This window comes from Nanorana parkeri, unplaced genomic scaffold (assembly GCF_000935625.1).
Source record: "Nanorana parkeri isolate BGI_ZX_2015 unplaced genomic scaffold, ASM93562v1 scaffold59, whole genome shotgun sequence".
Lineage (NCBI taxonomy): Eukaryota > Metazoa > Chordata > Amphibia > Anura > Dicroglossidae > Nanorana > Nanorana parkeri.
In genome coordinates, this window is record NW_017306327.1 from 1,141,781 (window position 1) to 1,168,897 (window position 27,117).

The 27,117-nt window shown below is 41.3% G+C and overlaps 1 protein-coding gene across 3 annotated transcripts; it reads right to left on the bottom strand.

The window, feature by feature from the left end:
• Positions 1-1,650: 1,650 nt before the first annotated feature.
• Positions 1,651-26,915, bottom strand: HPSE (heparanase). Of its 3 annotated transcripts, XM_018576182.1 has the most exons (13): positions 26,659-26,915; positions 23,638-23,783; positions 20,280-20,300; positions 19,932-20,036; positions 19,639-19,812; positions 18,937-19,108; positions 17,610-17,657; positions 13,973-14,066; positions 11,699-11,805; positions 10,235-10,349; positions 3,149-3,276; positions 2,403-2,546; positions 1,651-1,822 (listed from the first exon to the last, which is right to left on the bottom strand). In XM_018576182.1, exons 1-13 carry the CDS (start codon positions 26,850-26,852, stop codon positions 1,663-1,665), a joined length of 1,608 nt encoding a protein of 535 aa, XP_018431684.1. In that variant the 5' UTR covers positions 26,853-26,915; the 3' UTR covers positions 1,651-1,662. The 3 variants fall into 3 exon arrangements, with proteins under 3 accessions (XP_018431684.1, XP_018431685.1, XP_018431686.1); XM_018576183.1 differs by lacking the exon at positions 19,639-19,812; XM_018576184.1 differs by lacking the exons at positions 10,235-10,349; positions 11,699-11,805.
• Positions 26,916-27,117: the final 202 nt, after the last annotated feature.

Below are 27,117 nucleotides of genomic sequence, written 5' to 3' on the forward strand. Positions count from 1 at the left end.
GCTTAGAAATACACTTTAAATAAATATTGATTCTAGCAGCAAGAATAATTACCTGAGGAAAAAAACAAACTCATAAATACCAAACAGCCTGAGAAAATACAGTACAAGATTACTAAAGATAATTATTAGGTTTTGGGTAGAGGCGGGTTAGTGCTTGTTTTGGCTTTATCAACTTTGCCAATGAAGATCCCTTTTAGTACTGTGGTGGCTGATGAATCCCATGGTACAAAATGGCAAAAACACCATTTCTACCAAGCTTGCATGTGCCCACAATAAGTATCTGTATTTGCTTGTAGTTTATCTTGGGAACATCCTCTGAAAATGTCACTGAACAACTACCATGTACAATGTAATCAATTGCCATGAATACAGACATCCAACAGAGCACTACACACCCCATTTAATAAAGCACCTTGAAAGGAATGGCTGGTAGTGCCCCCCAAAAATGTATTCCGTCTTCCATTTTAAGTGAGTTTATGGATGCAGGCTTCAGATTTAGAAGCAAGTCAAATGTAGCCCGTTTTCTGGAACTTGCAAGACAAAAAAAAGAAAAAAAAGTGTTAAGATCAATTTTAGTTGCTTTTGAGTTGCTTCTGAGTTTTCATGCATTCACGATGACTAGGCTGGGGGAAAACATTTATGACTGTTTTCCATTGCATTTTGGTAACTGCAGCAAATCAACAAGTGAATAATGTTCCATAATACACGTGTAAAAATGTAAACACTGTGTTTCAAATGCGATGCTTTACAAACGCAGGTTAGAAGTAAGGAGAAATGCCTGTGTACACTACACTTATGTATCAGTAAAAATGACAGATGGGATTTGATTTGTCATTATGGATAACAAGACAGTTTGGACACTGAGGAATAGGGCAATAGGACGAGACTGGGGCTATGTCCTGATGAAGGGGGCGTGCCCCAGAAACGAGTCGACACTCTTGCACATCGATCTGCACATAGGACGCATCTGACAGACTGCTACTAATCCTGTTCGGTCTCCACACTGTTCTTAATGCTTGTGTATTTCCATCTTTGTGAGTATCCATTTACTTATCTATCCTCATTTTAATTGAAAAATAAAAACTGATCTGCACTAGGAAAAAGGCAACCTTCTCTTGTTTTGTCTTACAGTGTCTTCAGTCTTCCTGACTGCATTGGGGCTGCCTCCTGCATAGATGCCAATATATTAACTCTGTCCAAAAGACTATATATGACAACCTCTGGCGCTCCTTGATATATTACTTCTATTTACTTTTTTGAAATTAGTCAAATATTCTGCCATAAAAAAAAAAAAAAAAACACAACCTTTCAAAGGGGCAACTGTCCATGACAACAATTTCAAAAGCAGCATGAAATCTGATTTCTATAGGCAAGTGGTCCACTTCTGCTCCGTTCTGCTTCTGTTGACAGGAAAACTGAAAGGCAACTGGTTATTATGAACAGCAGTAAATTACTCCTACAGCACACATTTCATATATATCAGCATTAAATACACTGCTACATTGTTGCCACTTGTTGAATTGAGTTTAAGCCAAAGACAAAATACTAATCTCTCCTATGATGCTTGGAAATTGATGGTGTCACTGCCTAATCTTACTAAACATTCTTTTTTTGAAGAGCTTTTTCCTGGTGTTCAGTAAAGGCAGTTGTTTCCTTTAGAAATCACAAGCAAGCACTGGCCTGGGCATCCTTCACAACATAAAACCCAAAACTTGAGGAAGGGAGAAGAAGGGGAGAGCCTGGAGCTTTTTCTTTCCCATCTAAGGTAGGCAACGTTTTGTCATCCACCATTCTCAACACTTCCCCGTTCAGCAAGACCGTTCTAAAGAAGAAGAAGAGAAACAATTCATAAATTACATTTTAATTAAACAGGGAATTTCAGAAACACCCAAGAAAATACATTAAAGGAGAACTAGGAGGCGAGTGATTTCCACTTATCCTCAGTTAGAGCCGACCTGTGACAAACAAGCTGTTACAGGTTGGCTCTATTGTTTGGGAAGTGAGCAGAAACATGCACCAATCCGCTCACTTCCAGATCGTCTCCCTGCAAGGATTCCCCCCCTCCCCGATCCTCCAGCGCTGAGTGGAGGAACGAACAGGGGAGGGGTGGCGGGCACAGCTGGCTCTGCCTCTAGATAGGCAGAGCCCGCTGTCACTCACGCAGCTGGGTGGATCCAGACAGTATTGTCAGGATCCGTCCCAGCTGCGGCACTCTCAGTATATCGTGGGCAATAGCCCGCGATATACTGAGCTTTGAGTCACGGGAGGAGGTTGGTAGATGTCCTCCTGTGACCCTAAAGGGAACTAGGGAAAAACCACTTACTCCATAGTTCTCTTTTAAGTAGAATAATATCAGGCCAACACTAAATTAAGTATTTGATTTGCTTTTTTGGTTGACTTACTGGGAGAACAGTCCTCCATCTCCAGGTAGAAGCAGATACTCATCTATGGCCTTTCCAGACAGAAAGCTTGGTAGCTGTATTTGTTGTGTGTGGTTGCACAGGTTCATGGCAAATACAGAAACATCTCCTCTTCTGTATTTGGGACTGGCAAAATAAAGACAGAGGTTCATTATGCAAAATAATGCCCCATGTACAAAACGGTAACAATAACTGCATGTGAAACCATTCATAGGGCAGATTAAGTTACATGCACTCTCAACTTCCTATAAAAATCTAGTTTGGCCCACCCTCTTCCAAACATTTCTATGGCTCAGGGAAGCCATCCACCACATTAACCCTTTCGCTGCCAAGGACATATGGCATACGGACCTACAAAAGTGCTTCCAGCTGGCCAGGTCAGTATGCCATACGGACCTGGCATTTACAGTTCTACTATAAGCTGATGGTCGCTTTAGCGACCATCAGCTTATAGTATAACTGTTCAGCAGACTGTACAATTGTTTCATATCTGTTCCAAGTGCAAAAAAAAAAACCTGATGATCTTGTCAGAAATTCAGAGCTGTCCTGTGAACTGTGCACACTTCCTGCATTATCACAGGGAGTCTAATTAACGTTCCTAGTTTCTATCTTGGACTAAAGAATAATTAGGGTCTATGTTGTGGAGAACAGGATGGAGGGAGGGAGGGTTGAGTAGTTTAGCAAAAGACAATTGGGCAGGGCTGACACCATTCAGTCCACAGAAATGCTGTGTTTTGTGAGCCCACAGCAGGAAAACACGAATCTTCAGTTTACATATACCCTTGGAATTTTTTAAACTAGCATTCAAGACAACAGGTCCAACCAGTTTCTTAAACAGCAGAGATAACCAGTAATCCTAATGAAATAGTGTATACATTAGACATTAAATATTCCAATTATAAACCTGATAAAATATTATATATTTAGTTACATAGTTAGTCAGGTTGAAAAAAAAGTTCAAGTTCAACCTATAGAGATATAACAAAAAAAACAAACAAAAGAAGTAGAAGGAAGAAAAGCCTAAACAGAACGCTAGGCCCACAATTACCCCCTGCTGATCCAGAGGAAGGAAAACCCCCCCCATAAAGCACGGTTTAATTTGCTCCAACAGGGGAAAAAAATCCTTCCTGATCCCATAAGGCAATCGGATATTCCCTGGATCAACAATCTCTGATGTTTAATATACCTATAAGAACTCAATATCCAGTAATATTCTGTGCATTTAGGAATACATCCAGAATTTGTTTAAAACAATTAACTGAGCTAGCTAGAACTAGTTACTGGGGGGAGTCTATTCCACATTTTCACAGCTCTAACTGTGAAGAATCTTTTCCGTATGCAAAGGTTAAACCTCTTTTCCTCCAGACGCAAAGAGTGCCCCCTTGTCCTTTGCAGTAACCTTAACGTGAATAATTTGGCACCAAGCTCTTTATATGGACCATTTATGTATTTATACATAGTGATCATGTCCCCCCTTAATCACCTCTTCTCCAGAGAGAACAAATTCAGGTCAGCTAATGTTTCCTCATAGCCGAGCTCCTCCATGCCTCTTATGAGTTTAGTCGCCCTTCACTGCACTTTCTCCAGTTCCACAACATCCTTTATGTGAACTGGTGCCCAAAACTGAACTGCATATTCCAGATGAGGTCTTACTAATGCTTTGTACAGGGGCAGGATTATGTCTCTATCTCTGGAGTCTATACCCCTCTTAATACAAGAAAGTATACTGCTCATTAAACTTAAAGGAACATTTTGAAAACACATCAGATCTCAATGGGGAAAAATATCATGCTGGATATCTACTGTATACAGGACTAGGTAATGTGTTAGGAACGAAAGGATGCCACATCGTTCGATGGAAATGAAAAATGATCAACCTACAGAGGGCTGAATTCAAAGACACCCCAAAAATCAAAGTAAACAAATGATGCAGCTGGATAGTACATTGTGCTGAAATTTCATTGCAGCAACTCAAAATGGTACTCAGTAGTTTGTATGGCCCCCATGTGCTTGTATGGATGCCTGACAATGTCGGGGGCATGCTCCTAATGAGACAAGGGATTGTGTACTGGGGTATCTCCTCCCAGATCTGGACCAGGGCATCACTGAGCTCCTGAACAGACTGAGGTGCAACCAGGTGGCGTCGGATCGACCGAGACATAATGTCCCAGAGGTGTTCTATTGGATTCAGGTCAGGTGAACGTAGGGGATCATTCAATGGTATCAATTCCTTCATCCTCAAGGAACTGACTGCATACTCTCGCCACATGAGGCCAGCCATTGTCGTGCACCAGGAGGAACCCAGGACCCACTGCACCAGGGTAGGGTCTGACAATGGGTCCAAGGATTTCATCTCGATACCTTATGGCAGTCAGGGTGCCATTGTCTGGCCGGTAGAGGTCTGTACGTCCCTCCATGGATATGCCTCCCCAGACCATCACTGACCCACCACCAAACCGGTCATGCTGAAAGATGTTACAGGCAGCATAACGTTCTCCATGGTTTCTTTAGACCCTCTCACGTCTGTCACATGTGCTTGGGGTGAACCTGCCCTCATCTGTGAAAAGCACAGGATGCCAGTGGCGGACCTGCCAATTCTGGTGCTCAATGGCAAATGCCAATCAACCTCCACGGTGCCGGGCAGTGAGCACAGGGCCCACTAGAGGACGACATGTCTTTCTGATTGTTTGGTCAGAGACATTCACACCAGTAGCCTGCTGGAGGTCATTTTGTAGGGCTCTGGCAGTGCTCATCCTGTTCCTCCTTGCACAAAAGAGCAGATACCGGTCCTGCTGATATGATAAAGACCTTCTACAGCCCTCTCCTGCCTGTGTCCTGGAATCTCCTCCATGCTCTTGAGACTGTGCTGGGAGACATAGCAAACCTTCTGGCAATGGCACATATTGATGTACCATCCTGGAGGAGTTGGCATGCCTGTGCAACCTCTATAGGGTCCAGGTATCGCCTCATGCTACCAGTAGTGACACTGACTCTAGCCAAATGCAAAACTAGTGAATAAAGGTGGCCATACACCTTACAATTTTCTGCAGATTTTCTGTGGTCAGATGGAAAAGGTGGAAACAGATTCCTCCATCTACACTTAACTGTGTGTATGGAGTAATCTCCACCTGGGCCAATCTGTTGCACTTTTTCCATCTGACCACAGAAAATCTGCAGATAATTGTATCTGCAATTATTAGTCAGAAAAGATGAGTAGGGAAATTAAATGTCAGTGGCCTCCACCTGTAATCTTTAAGCCAGTTTTCTATCTAATTACAGATCGAATACTCTATACCTACTGACCTTAAATTAGAACTATGGCGTCAGTGCTTTTCCCCATAGTTCTCCTCAAGGTCACGGGAGGAGATAAACTAGCATCCTCCCGCGACCCAAAGTATACCGCGAGCTACAGCCTTTACAGCCATTACTGTCGAGATCCACCCAGCTGCGTGATTGACAGCTGGCTCTGCCTATCTAAAGGCAGAACCTGCTGTACCCGCTGTAGTCAGCGCTGGAGGATCGGACAGGGGAGGGGAAATCCCTGCAGGGAGCTGTGAGTGATGGTCATGGCTCTCTGCGGGGACAGGATCGAGAAGTGAGCGAGCGCCGGTATGTGTTCGCTCACTTCCCGATCTATTGAGCCGACGTGTGACAGTTTCATTGTCACACGTCGGCTCGAACTATGAGGCTGAATGAAAAATCACTCACCTCATAGTTCTTCTTTAACTTATACATTAGCCACATGTGGGGAACTGTGTCAAACACTTTTGCAAAGTCCAAGTATATTATATCCACAGCCATTCCTGCAATTTATTACTCACTTCCTCATAAAAAGAAAGTAGGTTTGTTTGACAACTTCTATCTTTTGTGAATCCGTGCTGACTATCACTTATGATATTATTTTCAAGCAAAAACAATTGCATGTGATCCTTGGTCAAACTTTCAACTTTTAGACAACAAAGCAGAACTCCAGGCAAAACGTATCTTAACCCTTGCAGTGGGAATACACCTTCACTCCAAGGGTGAAGTGCTTGTTTGTATCTAGATGCTAAAAAAAAAAAAAAAGAAAGTTATACCTCACCCAAACCATGGAGCTGGCTGGTAGCTACCCTGTTTCCCCGAAAATAAGACCTACCCCGAAAATAAGACCTAGTGTGTTTTTTTGAGGTCAAAAAAATATAAGACAGTGTCTTATTTTCGGGGAAACACGGTACTCCCGTCCCTGAAGCCTGTGTACTTCCCTGCTGCAGTGATGATACGTCCCTCGGCATCCTCACATCTATACCAAGTGTATAGAAAGTTATGATCAAGGATCCTAAAGGTGCCCATACACCTGCCGATAATCCCGCGATCGTACGATAATCGGCAGGTGTATGGAAGGCTTGCTACCGTTTCTACTGTACGGTCGCACGTCTTGTCTCCGGAGCAGGCTCGAAAACCCGCCGAGAATCGTACGATTGTGCGGCATTGGAGTCATCGGAAGCCTGCCCCTCAGCGGGGAGGGCTTTTGATGATCGCAAGTACAATCTGCCTGTCCAAGATGGACAGATCGTACGAGCTTTTAATTACTTTACAACCATTGCACGACTCAAGTCGTGTGATGGTTGTAAAGTGTATGCCCACTTGACTGATGCAGCAGAGGGGGAGAGTGGCTCCAGGAACCAGTCTAAGATCAAGACGTCTGGCTCGGAGGATTGGGTAAGTATATATTTTTTTTTACTTTTGAACCTAGACACAAAACTTTTAAAGCCTTGCCGTTTTAAAACCTCCTACTGCAAGGGTTAAGAAAAGTCTGCTCAGAGTTCTGCTTTAAATACTCAATTCTTAACGTCATCCAGAACTTTGTTTTTAGTTTGGATAGTGTGGAGAAAGGTTAGAACCTTTCTAAATATTTTCTGCGTCAATAAAGGCATATTGATCAGCATTCTGGAGTGCCAGTGACCCCTTCTTTTCAGGCTACAACCTATGTCATGTTTTTAATACTGATCATGCTCCCTGTGGGGAGATTTTCCTTTCCGTGCAGTCTCTTTTTTCCTTTTTTTTTTTTTAAACTATAGTAAGAAATTATTGCATCATCAAGTTATTTTTTACGACTTGTATTGCATTTTGGTAATTTCCCTTACTTTCTGGGAGGTCAACTGGGCAGGAAGTCAGAGGAAATCTATGGGCACAGACAGCAAAAAATAATATTATATAACTATATATCAAAAAAGTTCTCTCTCACTCTATCCAAATGTGAGAATTTGACCAGCTGGCCACACTAATATGAAAGTAAAATTCTCTTTTAAGTGGATAGTATGTCTGGATTCTATGTCATTTCATGAAGCCATAAGACCTTGTTCACACCAAGCGCGTTCCAGGAGCAGAGCAGTTACAGACCGGATGAAAACTGCGTCCAATGTATTCCAATGGTATTTTGGGCTCTAGTTCACACCGCAGCGTTCAGTTCCAGAACATGTAAAAAAAAACTGCAGCAAGCCCTATTTTACCTGCTCTGGAACGCATGCAAACACACTGGAACCCATTGAAAGCCCATTTTAAACTATAAAAACTATTTTATTTTTATTTTTTTGCAATAACGGCCCTGAACGCAGCAAAACACACTGCATGTGCAGAAACTCATGCAGATCTGGTCTGCATTTGGTGTGAACAAGCCCTAAGTGTCTTAAAAACACAAGGTACAGTACTTCAGAGGATTCATTTTTATAGTGCATTTTTTGTGACAGAGGGTACTTTATGCCTTTGTTATCATTTCTGTAAGAAGCAGTTGACTTTTTTTTTTTTCTTGTGTTCATACACAGTGTAGCAGGAGCAGAAGGAGGCAAGCAGCTGCTATTACTCAGTGTGCTGCATGTACCCAGGACAGCCATTATCCAGATCTGCTAATAACATAATTTAAGGCAAGTTAGAAATAATCTATTTAACACATTCGGGGGGGGAATTTATCAAAACTGGAGCAGATTTGCACTGCAACCATTCAGCATCTCTGTCTCATTTTCAAATCTTACCTGAGCAAACTGAAGAGAGATGCTGATTGGTTGCCATGGGCAACTGCTCCAGATTTTGTCTGCTCCAGTTTTTATCAATTCCTCTCATTGCAGTTAATGTATTTTTTAAATTTTGCTCACTAAAAAGTGACACTAAACCCACAAGTTAAATCTTATAAATGCATTCAAGTAACTTAACTAGTAACAAAAATATATCATTTGTGTATGTATCACTCAGCTGTAGATCTTCAAATCATCTCTGAATTGGTGCTGACACTGTCCTTCCTTCTGGAGGTTGGCTACTTTACAACAAACACAGGGACCATGGGGAACAAAAGTAGCCACCTTCCAGAAGGAAGGACACCGCTCCAAGCTCACTCCTGTGATGGTCTACAATCTCGATACAAATTAGTAAACTAAACATGAGATTGTAGTCCATCATGGAAGCTCATGGAGCTTGCAGTGGCTACTTTACAACACATAAAGGTACCATGGGGAACAAGAGTAGCCACCCTCCAGAAGGAAAGACAGTGTCAGAGATGATGTTCGAACATCAACATACTGCTAATGTGGCAGAAGTGAAACAACTGTAACAAGTTATCCTGTGGTTGTAATGTGTTCTAAAGATTTCTCACATAGCGTCACTGACAGGCAACCATAAAGGGCATTAGAAATAGGCATTCTTTGTGCAAAAGCCTTTTATCATGTATGGGTTATTGCTTTAATTTAATGAGCGCATATAAAACACATTACTTAATACTTAACATATTATCCAAACTCCTATGTTTCCAGCTGCCTATGAATTGTCTACAAATACCACTCTTTGTTTTAAATGACATTTGTGTTGAAGTTGTGAAGCACTTATAAACGATTTAGGGCTTGTTTAGATGGGCATTTGTTTTAAAACAGGTTCTGCACTCATATACAAGTCTATGGTAATGGAAAAAAAATGCTTAAAAGTCCATTTCCACCTTTGTAAGTGATTAGCATTTATTGTGGTAATGTATAGGTACAGAGATGATGTACTATAGATGTGTGCACATTTGCATGACTCATATTGCTGGCTTTTTTACTTTTTAATGGACTTTTTAGTGGGCCTGAGTCCTACAAATTTAAAATTCCTTCCACAGGAATCTCACTGGAGTGGGATTGTCTCGTATAGGCTGTAAAGCACCTGACCCTCTCCTGTGAGGCATCGTAAGAAGCTTACTGCACACAAGCTCTGTCTCTCCAGGTCACTCTGCACTGTCCAGATTGCATTGCCACATATGGGCATATTAACAAATGGGGAAGAACCCAGAAAGAGAGCTCAGTTTCCACAGAGAAGCGTGTGCACAAGGGAAGCATGGCATTGTGGAAAATGTAGTTTCCCATGTCCTACATTGTGGTTCTGTAATTTACACAAACTGCCTGCAGAGCACAGAGGCAGCCATTACAAAAGAAGGCATGAGGAGATGAATAGGACAGCTAACAAAAAGTAAGCTTCTGTGTCCATTTACAGCAACTGCACATCCCGGCTTCATGTAAACTTGGTTTACATTGCTGGCGCATCTATCTATCGATAGATATATCTATTGATAGATAGATTTATTTTTTAAGTACGTCTGCAAAGGTGGGAAATGGGCTTCAAAGCAGGTCAAGTACAAGACAGAAGGAGGTCGACTGCAGGTCAAGTGCACCCGTCAATGAATTTTGAATGATCTCGGAAGGATCTCAAAAATAATACCATCAACACAAGCCCAAAGCATGACAAAGGGCTTTACTCACTTCACTAAGCATTCATTTCAGGTGGGTTAATGCAACAATACATAAATTTGTATAACTCACAGGCAAAGGTTCATAATCAGAATCCACCAGATTATATGATCCTGCACCAAAAAGTGCCTGCCTCATCACAACATCAATTCCTAATTTAGCCGACATTCCCAACTTGTCCAACCACCTGTGAAGAACAACATGTGTGATAGTAACTGGTCATAGGATGCTTTCATTAATTTTTTTTATTTGCAAATGACTGAAGAGATCAATTTGGGTACATCTGGAATAAAAATACACAACAAAAAACAGTATACAACGCACAAAAAAGCCCAAAGATCATCATCTTCATGCCATGGTTATCTATACTAGGGGCTACTACTTTTATAACCTATCCATAATGTAAGTAAAGCTTTGCATACTCAAGCTCACTGTTCCTGTGGTGCTGATTTGTTCAATTTTAATGACTGCCTAAAAACTTGAAGCTGGAATTATTGAGGTTTGCTTCTGATTTGACATTGGCTTGTTCCTTATGTGAACTCTACTTACAGAGTGAAAGCACAGTAAGAAAGCAATGGATGCTGCCTGCTACAGTTACATTTGACTTTCTTACCTATGTTATGTACCTGGGGCCTAGCACAGTACACCATGCAATTGTAGTTCATGACCTAAGGGGGTAGCCAAAATGTGAGAGGTTACCTATACTGCATGCAACAGTATTTAACTTTATACTCATCTCCCCTCTGCTACACTCTTGTAGATATGTGGTCAGGCAATGCACCAGGTGCCGATTCTTCTATTTTCCTTACTGCAGGGTCCTTTTTTAAGTGCACGCTTCACTGCTTGGGTTACATGGACATTTCCCATTAGTTGTCCAGCAATGGGGTCCTCTCAGGCTTCAGAAGGTTGCAGCAATGTAAAGCTGTCGCCATGAGTGGACTAACTAGAGCACTGGATCACTGGCCTGCTCTGCAGAAGAAGAGGTGCCAGCGAGGGACATATGATGGTGAATTCAGGCAAGCAAAAAAGATATTGGGGTTTTTGTTAAAAAAAAAAAAAAAAGAAGAAGGAAGAAGAAGTTCACTGGTAGGGCACAATGTTTGTTAGAAAAAGAGCTTGTTATTACCTCTGCTAGTCAAAAAACATGTCTTATTAAATAAATAGAGGCATGTCTTTAGGGCTAAGCGCCATCAACAAGAGTGACTCAGTGGCTAAAAAAGCTACTCTATCTAAAGTATTTTACAGTTACGGACAAGAGGTCCGATTAGGATGGATAAGATGATTATCATCATTAGGAGATGGTCTTACTTTTGACTGGCAGAAATCACAGCTTCATGTACTGCCTAGGCTTAAAGTGGCCCAACTTCAGCCCTGTTGTTGTTTTTGCCCTGTCAGGTTCACGGTAATGAAACCTAGTACTCTTTATTCATGACAATCAAATTGCATTATATGTTAAGTTAAATATGTTTTATTTTCACCTGCATTTCTAAGTGTCATTTTAGCATTCTTGGAGAAATGTATCAGTTTTACACTTACATAAATCCATCAATGTATGTATTTGACAGTCCAGGGCATCCACCACCATATGCAGAGCTGGTTTCCCCCAACCATACTAACTTTCCAGGAACAGTTTGATTAACAATCTAATAATTATACAAAAAAAGAGATTATTTTGATGCTGATTTGGAAGATGGCTTATTTTGGTAACCTACTAAACCTAAAGACCCACTACACCTAAAATTAAAAACAACATTATAAAGCGCTATGTGAAAGAGCTATTGTTAAATACTTATTACAGCTATATAGCTTTGCTAGGTAGACCTTATGTGTATTTGTAATCAGCCTTTGTCTTTCATTTAAAACTTTCTACAACTTATTGATCATGCTAATGTACCATGAGCTGTAGGTATAATCATTTTTAGCAGGGGGTTCCCCAATACCTAAATAATATTTCAAGGGTTCCGCCAGATTAACAAAGTTGAGAAAGGCGGTTATAAATACATACATACACTGTATACACACACACACACACACACACACACACACACACTCTACCTGTGTGGATGTGGTAATTTCGTCCACACTGTGTTATTTGTGAATTTTCAAGAGGTTTTCTGGAATCATCACTTATGACACTGGGATGACTCTAGCACAAGCAGTTTCTCTTCATTACTCACATCTGACCAGAAACAAAATGCACTTGCTTCACCAAAGTCAGTGTAACTGCTGAAATCAGCAACATCATTGACCACAGAGTCATCCAGAAAATTATGCACAGTATGCACTTGCCCTGACTGGTTTGTGAAACATAAAATGAATTGTATAGATATCTTCAAAAGGGGAAATAGACTAACATGGCAAAAAGCCTGAGCTGGCAAAGCTAAAAGATATAATAATCTTATGGATGTATTAAAAAATATTTTTATGTTTACGTGTGTGTGCATATACATATATTTTAATATGCAGTGAACAAAATCCCCATAAAAAATTGCAAAAACATTAAAATCCAACACCTCCCTGTATTCAGTCTACCGGTTTCCATGCTTAGACTGGATTATGCAAGGTTACATACTCCCTAGGACAGTGATGGCAAACCTTTTTGAGCCCGAGTGCCAACTGGATCACTAAACCAAGCTATGTGTCTCAAAGTGCCGACCCTGCACTTAGACCTGAATACTGATTTCTTTTAGAAAAACACTTCATACGACTGTCTGAACTAATTATGTGCTTACATCTTAGAAATATACAATACAAGAGGTTTCACCTACACTACAGAGTGACATGTACCTTTGTACTGTGTTAATGAGTGAAGTGTTCCATTGCAGTGTGCTACTAAAAAGGTACATGTCATGCAGAACACTGTAAAGAAACAGTCCCTCAACAGCTTGGAGTCAGTGGTGGAGCACCAAGGCCCAGTTGCAGCTGTGCCCGCTGTGACCCTGGTAGTTGTGCCACTGACTCCAACCTGTAGAGGAACTAATCTCAGCAATACATTATATAACAACGCAGAATACCACCAACTATAGAGGACTACATATCCCAGCAATACATTATACAGCAATGCAGAATACCACAAAACTATAGAGGACTACAAATCCTAACAATACATTATACAACATTACAGAATATTACCAACTATAGAGCACTACATATCCCAGCAATACATTATACAGCAATGCAGAATACCACCAATTATAGAGGACTATATATCCCAGCAATACATTATACAGCAATGCAGAAAAATGACCAGCAGCTATAGAGGACTGCAAATCCCAGCAATACATTATACAGCAATGCAAAAAAATATAAGTCTGCATACTCTGGGGTGGTGGCCTGATGTCTCCAGGGTCTCTGGAGGGCTGTGTGGGCTCTCAGGTGAGCTGTGCAGGCTATCAGGGGCGACCGTCTAATATGCTTGTTTAGAGGTCGCTGCCTGATTGTGTCTGGCCTGGATCCCGTACCAAGGCAATCCAGGACGGTTGGATCTGTTTTCATTGGTGGTCCAGAGAGGGCCCCAGGTGCCCTCCCTGGCACGCGTGCCATAGGGTTGCCACCACTGCCCTAGGATAATTGTTCCTAAGTGGGAAGATATGCAATAAGAATCATCTGTCCTTTAAAATTATTTTGCACATTCGTTGCTTGCAGTAAGGAGGAACAATGACTACTCAGGCATACCCGGTAAACAGTCATTTGGTGAAGCAAAATATTACACACACACACGCTCCAAATGTTGTATGGTGCCCAGTGATCATCCTGGATGTCAGGAATGACTCATGTTTGAAGGCACTGCAGCAATGGCGTAGTACATACCTGGAATACTGTCTTTATTTCAGAAGCCAAAGAGTCCAGTACATGGGGATTGAGAAAATCTTTCTTAGAAGCTGTGCGCCCATCAACATAATAGCTATTAATAGTTTAAAAAAATAAATTGCAGTTAAAAAATTAGGTAGCTTTTATGGTTTGGTTACAGTTTTACAAATAAACATGAAATGACTCATCTGTCACACTGTGGTTTGCAAAGACGATTTATCACAACATATCTGCAACTGCTCTACCTAAAACCAGTAGTAAAAATTCTCTCTCTCACACACACACACACACACACACACACACACACACGCTGTGTGGAAAATAATTATTTGATCCCCTGCAGATTTTGTAAGTTTGCCCACTTACAAAGAAATGAAAAGGTGTATAATTTTTTATCATAGGTGTATTTTAAATGGTAGAGACAGAATATCAACCAAAAATCCAGAAAAAACACATGATACAAATGTTATAAATTGAGTTGCAGTTCAGTGAGTAAAATAAGTATTTGATCCCCAAGCAAAACATGACTTACTTCTTGGTGGAGAAACCCTTGTTGGCAAGCACAGAGGTAAGATGTTTCTTATAGTTTTATTACCAGGTTTGCACACATCTCAGGAGGGATTTTGGTCCACTCTTCTTTACAGATCTTCTCTAAATTTAAGGTTTCTTGGCAACTCAAAGTTTCAGCTCCCTCCATACATTTTCTATAGGATTGGCTGGACTGGCTAGGCCACTCCATGACCTTAATGTGCTGGTTCTTGAGCCACTGCTTTGTTGCCTTGGTGGTATGTTTTGGATCATTGTCATGATGAAAGACCCATCCACGACCCATCTTCAGTGTGCTGGAGAAAGGAGGTTCTCATGCAAGATTTTACAATACATGGCCCCGTCTATTGGCCCCTCAATGCAGCAAAATCGGCCTGTACCTTTAGCAGAGAAACAGCCCCAAAGCATAATGTTTCCAACTCCGTGCTTGACTGTAGGTATGGTGTTCTTAGGGTCATAGTCAGCATTTTTCTTCCACCAAACACAGCAAATCGAGCTCAATTTTGGTCTCATCTGACCGCAGCACTTTCTCCCGATCCTCCTCTGAATCATTTAGATGTTCATTGGCAAACTTCGGACAGGTACATGTGCCTTCTTGAGGAGGGGAACCTTTCAGGTGCTGCGGGATCTCAATCCCTGGTGGTGTATTGTGTTACTAATAGTTTGTTTGAGGACTGTGGTCCCAACTGCCTTAAGATCATTCACAAGCTCCTCCCGTGTAGTTCTGGGCTGATCCCTCACTTTTCTCATGATCACCCTTACCCCATGAGGCGAAACCCTGCATGGAGCTTCAGACCGAGGGCGATTGATGTTTTTTTTGTATTCCTTCCATTTGCAATAATCACTCCAACAGTCGTTTCCTTCTCACCAAGCTTCTTGCTTGTAGCCCATTCCAGCCTTGTGCAGGTCTACAATCTTGTCCCTAACGTCGTTTGACAGCTCTTTGGTCTTGCCCATGGTGGTGAGGTTTGAATGGAAGAAAGATTCTGTGGATAGGTTCTTTTTATATACATAACCAGTTGTTGTTAGGAGCACCTTCTTAAATTGACAGGACTAATCTGTGTACCCCATAGCCAGTCTGTGGGAGCCAGAATTATTGTTGGTTGGTAGGAGATCAAATACGTATTTTACTCACTGAACTGCAACTCAATTTAGAACATCTGTATCATGTGTTTTTTCTGTTTTTTTGGTTGATATTCTGTCTCTATCATTTAAAATGCACCGATGATAAAAGTTATAGACCTTTCATTTCTTTTTAAGTGGGCAAACTTACCAAATCTGCAGGGGCTCAAATAGTGTGTATATATATATATATATGCACATACATACAGTACATACACACACACACTATCTCCTCTTCTCTCCCCATATCTATCTATCTATCTATGTAATGTAGGTCAAGCCAAAAATTTATTTTCTAGTTTTGGATAGTGTGGGGAAGGATTAGAACTCCAGTCAGGTTTTAAACGGCTACCTGGACCTCAGTTAGAAAGATTTTAAGCTCACTTCCTGTTCTGCTTACAATAGTTTCACCAGAGAGGAAGGGAAGAAAATCCTGCATCAGGTGTATGGATAAAAATACAAATCTGACATTCTAACCTTTCCCTACTGTAACTGAAGAAAAACATTTTTCTTTCCGTGTTGCTGTTCTAGATTTTACCTCACTCCCTGACTGGTAAACGTGGTCAATGGAACAGGAACTGAGGGTAAAGGCAAGGTACATGCATTGGTGTGATGCTATTCATTTGAATAGCACCTCAACACATTTTGTCAATGAACATGTGTTGCAGCACAACATGCGGCAACACGCCAATGTGCAGTGCGGTGCAGAAGATTGACAAAGACAGTGCATGCACCGTTTGTTTGGCAGCGCATCACATGTTGAACTGCAACGCACATCTGTCTCCAGAATGAATGACATAGTAATTACAGTGTCTGTGTATAGTTGTGCTTCTGTAGCAAATACTGGAAAAAAGTTAGTTTAGTTCCATCTTTAATTTGACCTTAGAGATAGCCTCAGACAAAAAAAAGTAATCATGTCCACTCCAGAACAGTTTGTTCCCGGACCAAAAAAAAAGCATCCCAATGTATCTCTGTGGTATTTCTGGGCTCTGTTCACACCAAAGCAGTCAGTTCCGGTCCAGAAAAAAATATATTATACTGCTCGTCTCATTTTCCCTGGTCTGGAATGCACTGTAACGCATGTAAACACAAACACATACAAATGCACTGGAAAGGACCTGAAATCTCTATTTATGCTAAAAAAACAAACAAAAAAGTGTCAAAAATCGCTGTGAAAATACACGGCACTGCATTTGCAGATCTGCTCTAGATATGGTGCAAACATAGCCTGAGTCCTTAAAAACAAAACACAGTGCTGCTTCTGGGTAGGTTCACACCTGGGCCGTTTAGCCATGCGATATTGCGTAAAACACAGAATCCCATTGAAGTCAATGGGGCTTGTTCATACCTTTGCATTGCGTTGCCCGGCCGAAATCTCCTGTCACGCAAAACAGTGCAGGAGCTATTTTCAGGCGGTTGTGGACCCAAAGACATCTGTATGCATTGAAAACCTTCAGTTTTCAAAGCAAAATCGTGGAGAAAAAAAAAATGCATGAAAACAGCTCATTGGCTCAAGCACCTAGATGTGAACCTAGCCTCATTTTTAGAATTATATGCAGCAAAATATTGTATCTACAAAAAAGGTACAAGAATACAAGTTCTGTAAAAAAGAAAAAGCTACAAAAATCTGAGACATTCGCTCATGCGTTGAAAACACGAGCTCTTAGGAAATTGAATGCTGAAACACAATGAGCTGTGCTTAAAGTGGCATGAATAATTTTATTTTTAATGCAAGTTGCTTAATGGGCCAAGATTGTAAGTTGCCTGAAAACAAGACAGCAATGGCTGGTAGCATGCATGCAGAGCCAGGATCCAGTCAGTAGCCTGTCAACACTGGCATGTAGAAGTTTCGAGGAAACACTTGAAAGCACATTTTGTATGTGATCGTATCTGTCTGGTAAGAGGACATCACTTTGGGTGCTTTGTGGAGGCTTTCATGTCTGAACAACACATTTATCATATTACTTACTGGTGCCAAGTTACTGAGTTTATGACTTTACCACCTGCTTTTAAAAAGCTGCAAAAAAGAAAAAAAACAAGAATTGTATCATTGTTATGGTGATATCTAAAATACACGAGAGAAGCCTGAAACACACGAATTTGAGTACAAAATAATTCAAGTGCTCAGTGTCAGATATTGCTCGTCCCTTTAGAAAAGTCAGTTTAACCATAGAGAGCTGTCAGTTTCCTATGCAGGAATATAGGAGGGAAACAAACACTTCCCTGAGCTGTGTTGGCAATCATTGGAGATATATATATATATATGTCAGTTGAAGGGAGGAATGTCCAGTAAAGTGTCTGATAATTTCTAATTGACCTAATTGATCAGATCACTGTGTAAGGGCCAGCTTAAAGTGGAATGCTAGTAAATTATTTTTGGATAGGATAAGTAGGGTTAGACATTTCGTCATGGTCTTCTTGAAGTCTGTATCCCGACTGGGGAGATTTCCCCTCACTTTCCTTCCCAGGAGACAGAAATTGAAGAAACCTCCACAAAAGCAACCTCCATAAAACCCTCCCTTAGGCATTTGTCAGGCAAGTGTTCCCATTGGAAGATTTCCCCTAATTTTCTGTGCTGGTAACAACTGTTACATTTATATTTCCCCATATTTTTTGTCTTAGTCAACGGGGACATTTTTCCAATGAGGACAGCAATTAATGTGTTACAAAGAGATCTTATCTAAACGAGGAAAACTTTGACTAAAGCTCCACTTTAAAGGTTAAGTATAGTTTGGACTAATGCATAGCCATATACATATGCACCACCTGGCTCTCCTCATTACAACAGTACTGAAAAATGGATATTAGATGCAGACAATAGACAACTGCTCTGGCTAGGCAGTGTCCCTGTAACCATGGTTGTTAGTGGGTAGCATAGCCACGTTCATGTTCACTAGTAAGCATACACCTCCAGCTTCCCTAGAAAACAATGTAATTCTAGTCCACCAGTTAGATGGGCAGGCCAGTACATTCTAGTCCACCACTTAGATGGGCAGGCCAGTACACTCCATGGGAGTCCCACATGCATACCTAGTAATGAAAAATGAAAACAAGTTAGCACTGTCCACTATTATTGATGCAGTTAGCTCCTCTACCAGGGTAGTAAACAAATGTGTCTGTCTAAATTCAGCATGTAAAAAAAAAAACTATTGTTATGAGTAGTACCAAGGAGCACTTAACTGTGCATGTGCATTTAGACACACTTAACTAAATTATATATTTTTTTCTAATTAAATGCATGAACATCCAGAATCATCTCTGTTAAGAAATATCAACATGATACATACAATTTTTACCTTGTCAGCATCCTTTGAGACTGTTTTTTAGGTTGTCCAATATCAGGACCATAGAGTCCAGAATTTTTGTAGCTGAGGTACGTGCTGAGCAGCTGATGCAAACTCATGAAATCCTTGCCAAGCTGAGCGCCATCAATATACAATCCAGACTTCTTCTTGAAACTGTTGGGCTCTAAACAAACCAAATTCTAAAAATGCAAATATAACACAGAGGCAAATATAACACAAATATTGTACACAGAGTATCTGAGTACAATATTTGGATTTCTTAAAATATAGAAATAATGGGTGCCAAACCAAAAGGAGAAAGAGTCCAAAGATGCCTTTAATTAGTCATAATTTTAAGCCCTAAAGAAGGGGGAACATTGTTGCCCCCCAAACACGTTCCCTCCACACTTGTGACATTTCAATAAAGTTCTACAAAAAACAAAACAAGTACACAGTGCAATGAGCCAGAATCGGAGCATCGCCACTGTGTCAGGCACCGCAAACCAGCCACTGTGTGTTACTAGGCCCTGAAGGATTGATAAACTGCAATATTAGACAAGACTTTAGATACACTTCAAAGTTTCAATTGTTTACATGTGTGTAACATGCAGTAACTATGAACAGAAAATTTTGCAATGTACATAGAAAGTAGAAGTGCACTGCTACATGTGTTTCAAGTTTACATATCATTTATAATAATAGTAATGCTCCTACCATTTCCTAGTTCCCATGATAGGTTGTACTTCCTTGAGGCACAGTAATCAATAAGCAGTTTAGCATTGGAGCTATTCCACTGATCTTGTACATTTCTCAGTAATGCATTCAGTCCAAAGATGAGATGTAAGCCTGAGCAGTTTGCGAATCTGTACAACAGATCAATGGTCTCTTCTAAAAGAAAGAGAAATGTGTGCTGTGTGTCAATATCTAGTGGTATTTTTCATCTAGATCATTATTATTTTGAGAGGATCTGCCAACAATCAAAGAAAACTTGGTCAGTATTGTCTTACTTGTTATCGTAGAATTTTTGTATTTTCTAAGAAATTCTTCCTTAAGTATGATTTGCTCTTGGGTCGGCCACAGAGCTTGAAGTTTATGTTGCACAGAAAGGGGGACTTTGTTTTCTTCACATTTGTTAGCTGAAAAGATTAAATAGTTTCGTCACATGTATTAGCTGAATATTTTCTGCTAAAAAAAAGAAACCTTACTCTCTTTAAAGCCTGACTCCAAACATTTTTGTTGTTGTTTTGGATAGAGCAAGAAAGCGTTCAAATTGCATGTTCTCCCTGTGCTTGCGTGGGTTTCCTCCGGGTACTCTGGTTTCCTCCCACACTCCAAAGACATGCTGGTAGGTTAACTGGCTCCTCCCTTAATTAGCTCTCGTATGTATGCATGTGAGATAGGGACCTTAGATTGTAAGATTGGGGGCAGGGGCGGATGTGAATGTGCTCTATGTAAAGCGCTCCATAAATTGTTGATGCTATATAAAATAAAAATTATAAATACATTTGTCATGTTTTATTTCAGCGACACCATTGGGGAGATTTCCCTTACTTGCAGTCCTTGTAACACCTGCAAAAGACAGGGGGGTGTGGCTGCATGGAAAAAATGCAGCAGGCAGATTAAGACATCAGAAGTTGACGAGTCTATCAAAGGAGAGTTAATATGTAGAAGATTTCTTACAATTGGCATATCTGTACAGAATATGTGTCTCATGAAATAAATCAAACACCCGTGCCAAAGACCAGCTAAGTCATTTACACCATTAAATCTGTTATTGGTGGTCGCTTGTTTTCCATATGAATGCATATGAGCATTTTTCATTATGGTGATTCTTTCACTTTAAAGAGTGCAATGCATAATGTAAACTGGCCATCTCAGTTTGGAAATCCAAAGTTCCTGCTCTCTGTAAGCCAGAACAGAAGGGGAACTACACTTTGTGTTGATGTGACCCATATTGGGGGTCTATACAGACCCCTGATATTTCCCTTTAAATATAGAAAAAGAGATTGAGGACACCGCTCTGCTGCACTGTGATAGGTGGCCGAGCGGTCTGATTCCTTTCATCCCTGCTGGGCACTGCTTTGTGTCCCAGCGGGGATGAAAGGAATCACGGCCGCGCCGACAAAACGGCAGGAAAATGTCACTTTCGGCATTTAGCCGAAAGTGCCATTTTCGGCCGGCGCCCCCCTTCACTTTTCGCCCGGGGCCCGCGCTCCTGCTGCCCCCCCGGTTGTTACACCACTGCATCCAGCCAGTGGTTAGGCCTGTTTTTCTACTCTATTTCCTATGTATTCCATTCAGCTGTTGGTGAATGACACAAACCATGACTCAAGTGAAACCACTATCGTTTTTCAAATAACCTCACTCAGTAATAATACAAGGAAAAGACTGGGCAAAAAATCCTCATGCTGTTTTAATATTAATTGAAATGTGAACCACCATTGCGGACCTCTTTCTGAAAAGGCTAGTTTCCTGCCTGTTGTTTTGATGCAATAGCTTCATTACATTCTGAGTACGGTAACTAAAACAAATGCAGCAAGTGAAGTCAGAAAGAGTCTGAAAGTATTAAAACAACAACTGATCTGCTTGAAAAACAGGCAACCAGCAATTTGTAGAGGGAGAGGTCAGCAATGCCAGCTGACAGGTTTCTCTTAGCACAGGTTCCCTTTATGGCCCATATCCAGCTTTGGCAAAATATAATAAAATTTAAAAAAGGCCAGCAGTAATTTAAAATAGAAAAAGCAGCACTGGCTGTAATACTTGCTCGGACAACCGTCCTCTATAGATGCACAAGTTCACTGATCCCAGGGCCGTCTTTAACGCAGGGCAAAAGGGGCAGCTGCCCAGGGCCCAGTCATTGTTGTGGAGCCATGATCTGTATTGCATGGTGTTGCTCCGGCCTTGTCGTATAGGCATATGTATGGGCAAAAATGGCAGGGCTGGGGTGAGTAGGGGGTGTTTTGTGTGTGGGGGGGGGATGGCTAAGGGGTCTGGATGGGTAGAAGTGGGGGGCCCGAGAAAATGTTTGCCCAGGGTCCAATCAGTATTAAAGACGGCCCTGACTGATCCAGTGCTCTTTTGGGTTAAAAGGAGGGGAAGGGGGGGTGGGGTTAAGACCTCTGTGTGATCACTAGGTCAGGAAGTGAGGAAAATGTATAAGTGGCAGAGGCAGTTTTTCCCTGTATAGTTAGTTATCACACTATTTTTCCCATTATCGGTAGAACACATTATCGATACAAATAGTCTCATATCAGAGTATTAACACATTATCAAACATTCTAGCACTAACAGGGCTATTCACAAAAGGGTGAAGCGTTTGGAGAAGTCAGGAGAAGTGAACAACCTAGGACAACATTGCTGAACTGGAAAGTGAGCTGAATTGGAGAATTTTTCCAAATTAGCTATGTTGTCCTAGATTATTCACTTCTCCGGCCTTCTCCAAACTCTTCGTTAGAATAGCTTTGTTAACACTGAGCGTCTACAGGTTCCAGTGACAGAAATCCAATTCTGCCCCTGAAATAATTTCTAGACCTTCCCCAACTCTAAGAGGGTTATTCACACAGTTAGCCGAAGCTTCGGCTGATTCTTCAGATAGCTTCGGTTGCGGGAGCCCTTCGGTTCAGTCGAACAGAAGGGCTGCTGTACGTGCTATTCACTACAGCCCGTACAGCTCCCGAAGGCAGCCGAGCCAAAGGCATATGCTTCGGCTCGACTGAGCCGAAGTGACAGCCGAAGCGTGCCGTACGCCTTGCAAATGACAGCTCGACGGAGCTAGCCATGATCTCAAGGCTGGCTCCGCCCAGTTGTAATGACAGATCAGCGTCCCCAAATGACCTGGGGTCGCTGATCTGTCATTAAACAAATACCAACTGGGCAGAGCCGGCTGTGATGTCACAGCCAGCTCCACACAGTTGTTATTCATTGGCTGAGGCCTGCTTTTAAAAAAAAAAAATATTTTTTTACATTTATTATTTACATTTTTTTTTTTTTAAATTCAAAATTTTTAATTTTTAACTATTCACTATTAACTATTTGCTATTTGAATAGCCGAGCCAAATTATGCTCTGCGGAATTCGGCTATTCAATCACTGCCGTGAGCTGCCGGTGCTTCGGCTCACCCCATCCAGATTTTGGACCGGCTGAGTCGAAGTGCTTCTGCACTTCTGCAGTCGAAGGCAGTCGATGTACGGCTGATCAGCCGTACTGAGCCGTAGTGAATAGCCGAACGTTGTTCGGCTCACTTCACTATGGCTCGGTTATTCACTCGCCTGCCTCCAGCAGCTTAGTGAATAACCCTGTAAATGATCCAAAGCCGACAGTATGGCAGAAACTTCATGTTTAGGGCCCAATAATACCTGTGCAAGTGTTAAATTAGCCCAGCTTGCCTCAGTAAAAAAAAAAAGTTCCTGCACTTTTGTGCAGTGCAAATAAACGTTCACATCTGTGCATTGGAATGCCATTCAGCCTAAATGGCAACAGACATACCGTGCACACGTGTGAATAGAGTATGCAAAGTTACATCTTGCCACCTTTAGAGTTATTTTCATGTTTATGTGAAAATCAACTCGACTTGCTTTTTAAAATGTGCATATTCTTGCTCTACGACGGTTTAAATAATTGACTAGATATAGAGATTTGTAGATGCTCCCTGTAGCGCCAGTTTATAAGAGCAGCTATCTGCATGCCTGGACAGGGATGATCCACATAGGTCACCTTGGTTTGTTGATTTCTTCCAGAAAATATTTTCCTTCTCTGAAGAATTTTTTGCTGGATCGAAGAAAAGGAAATCAGATTTAGTTCCTCCAAATCTCAAGAAGGCAGGAGATAAGCCTCTTGTTAAAGTGATTAGCCTTTGAGACCTATGAGAAAATGATAAACATTTTAGGATTCATACTGATGCGTAAAGACACACATGCACATATTTATGAATGTGTAAAGACAGAAAAAAAACAAAGCTACCACTGCTAAGAATTAAAGGTCTCAGGGCTTTCACTAGCAGGAAACATATTTTAGGAATTGAGTCTAGGAGACGCTTTAGACTGTGACACTAAACTCCAATGTTTAATCTTAAAAATGCATTCAAGTACCTGTACTATGAACTATTACAAAAATGTATCTTATTTGTGTATCACTCGGCTGTAGATCCTCAAATCATCTCTGAATTCATACTGACACTGTCCTTCCTTCTGGAGGGTGGCTACTTTTGTTCCCTATGGTCCTGTGTGTTGTAAAGTAGCCACCAATACAAGCTCACTCCTGTGATGGACTACAATCTCAATACAAATTAGTAAACTACACGTGAGATTGTAGTCCATCATAGGAGTAAGTTTTTAGTGGTGGCTACTTTACAACAGGGATGTGCGGTTAGGGGAGGCAGGTGAAGCAGAGCCTCACCTAGAATTATGGAGGAAAAAGCTGCCAGCTTCATATCTGAAGCTGACAGCTTTTTCTCCATTCAGATCAGCATCTAACCGGTTACACAGCAGGGAAATCCTCCCCACTGTGTAACCCGTCATCGACAGAGCGCCTCAGCGGTGAGGAGCAAGTGAGGGACAGGGAGACTCCTCCCTTACACTAGCTTGGGGGCAGAGCTTCATCCGACTGGGCAGGGCTTCAGCTGTCGGGGGCGGGGCTGGGGAATGCCTCACCCGGAGCAAGAGGTCACTGCTTTACAACAGTAGTAGGCAAGGGTTAGAACAGTAATCCCCACCTTTTTAAACAAAAGGAAAGTTCACTGTCCATCAGACTGTATAAGAGGCCAGACTATGGTCAGTTGGAGTAAAAATATGCCCTGGTGTCAGAGGTCAGTGGGAGTAATAAATGCCCCCGCATTAGTGGTCAGTGGGATCAATAAATACCCTTGCATTAGTGGGAGAAAAAAGTTCCCTTCAGTGGGAAGAAGGTGATACCCCACCACTGAATGTCAGTGGGGGGAATGTAGCCCCATTATTAGTCATTGGTTTGACAAAGGTAGTCCTATATTGGTGGTCAGTTGAAGGAATGAAGCCCTATCATTGGTGATCAGTGGACGCATGCAGGGCCTTCTCATTGCAGTTGCCCATTTACAGCAACCAGTGTGCCATAGATTGGTGACTGCTGGGTTAGCACCTCTGTTAGGTTTCTATTGCTGTCTGTCTGTGCCCTTTTTGGGAAGATTTTTCTCATTTGTTCTTGTATGGAACAGGAAGTAAAAGAATTCCTTCTAATGGGACATAGACAAAAAAAAAACGGACAGATTTGATCTCTTCTCTGCATAATCCAAAACGTAAAAACAAAAAAAGTTTGGCTTTAGATACACTAACAAAGATATCCCCATGTTAAAAGAGTTCTAAAGTCACATCATACACTACAACAGGGCTCAAAATTTCAAGTCCTGAGCTACTAGCCAGGCCTTAAGAGTTACTCGCCACCAGTTGCCCCACCTAACCCCAACCCTGCCTCGGCCTTAACTCCGCCCCTACACCCACCCTCTTAAATTATCTTATGAAATTACACTTTTAAATGTTGAAGGCAGAATAAAGTTACAAAAATAAATATTAACAACAACAATATTAAACAATATATTGTTAGAACATCAGCAGTGTAATAGGAATACATACTGTAGTTGTTGATAATGCAAATCAATGCTTACTTGAAAAAAATCCCTTTTTTTTAATGTAGAGCTGCCTTCTGTCTGCCCATCACTTTCAACAACTTCCTGGATTCCCAGTTTGCTTTGTATCTCTTTCCCTGCTGCTTGATGGGATACATTCTTGATTTCTCAAAATACCATCCCATCATACATTGCTTCCAGCAAGCAATGCTAATGTTACATTGTTCCGACGGTAGGTTTAGTTAGAGTGGTAATACAAAGAAGTGCATATTCACAGGGCTGAGTGAAAATTAAAGTGATAATATGCATGAGTTAAAACTAAAAAATGTGAGGATCTACGGCCGAGTGATGCACAAATAAGATCCAGCTTTGTTAATAGTTAAAGGTACTTGAATGCATTTAACAAAACTGGATCTTATTTGTGTATCACTCAGCTGTAGATCTTCAAATCATCTCTGAATTCATGCTGACACTGTCCTTCCTTCTGGAGGGTGGCTACTTTTGTTCCCCATGGTCCCTGTGTGTGTTGTAAAGTACCCACCACTCCAAGCTCACTCCTGTGATGGACTACAATCTCAATACAAATTAGTAAACTAAATGTGCAAGCTTGGAACGGTGGCTACTTTACAACAAAACGGGGACCATGGGGAACAAAAGTAGCCAGTACTCCTATGACGGACTACAATCTCACGTGTAGTTTACTAATTTGTATTGAGATTGTAGTCCATCACAGGAGTGAGCTTGTATTGGTGGCTACTTTACAACACACAGGACCATAGGGAACAAAAGTAGCCACCCTCCAGAAGGAAGGACAGTGTCAGCATGAATTCAGAGATGATTTGAGGACCTACAGCTGAGGGATACACAAATAAGATACAGTTTTGTTAATAGTTAAGGTACTTGAATGTATTTTTAAGGTTTAACTCCTAAGTTTAGTGTCACTTTAAGGAAGTACATTCTATGGGCATCATCAATAAGTTTGCAAACTTCTAGATCAATATAGTTATTAGGAGTGGGATAGAACTTCAGAATTCAATTCAAAACAGAAATACAGATTTATTTGTAGTTTTTGACCACAGACACCCTCATATTATTGTCAGAACATTGACTAGACATTGTAATAACAGTAAAAGCCTACTCACCCAAGGAAAGCAATGTATTTTGGCTCAGAAGCAAGGCTTGCATCAATGGTCACGGAGAGGAATCTTGGGTTTAAAGGGGGTCTCCCACTAGTTTTTAGCTGTAGTTCAAGCTCCACAATATTCTCTGGTGGAGTGTCACTGCTGGTGTAACACACAGTACCAGCCAGGAGCATAATGCACACAATGAAATGCATGAGTCTGTTCCTGTGTGTAGAGCTTTACTGAGTGGGATTCAATGGATGTTTCTTAGAGCAGACATGCACTGCAGCCAGCTAGCAGGAAAAACGCTTTTCCTCTCTAGGACATGTTACAGAGGAAGCCGTGTTTAGCGAACCGCAATCACTTCTGTAAGCTTACGGCTGCAAATGTTCTCACTCTACTGCCCAATCTTGTGACATGTCAGGCGTAACTTCCTTCTTAAAGTCTTCACAAACAAAGTGTTGAAAAACAAAACACTTT

Excerpts from the sequence above, each read along its gene's own strand:
- HPSE (XM_018576182.1), bottom strand. The coding sequence starts at position 26,852 with ATGCATTTCATTGTGTGCATTATGCTCCTGGCTGGTACTGTGTGTTAC. Across the intron at positions 20,301-23,637 it reads GAAGAAATCAACAAACCAAG|AGCTAATTAAGGGAGGAGCC; the intron begins GTGACCTATGTG and ends CATACATACGAG. Across the intron at positions 3,277-10,234 it reads CTGATTATGAACCTTTGCCT|GATTACTGGTTATCTCTGCT; the intron begins GTGAGTTATACA and ends CTATTTCATTAG.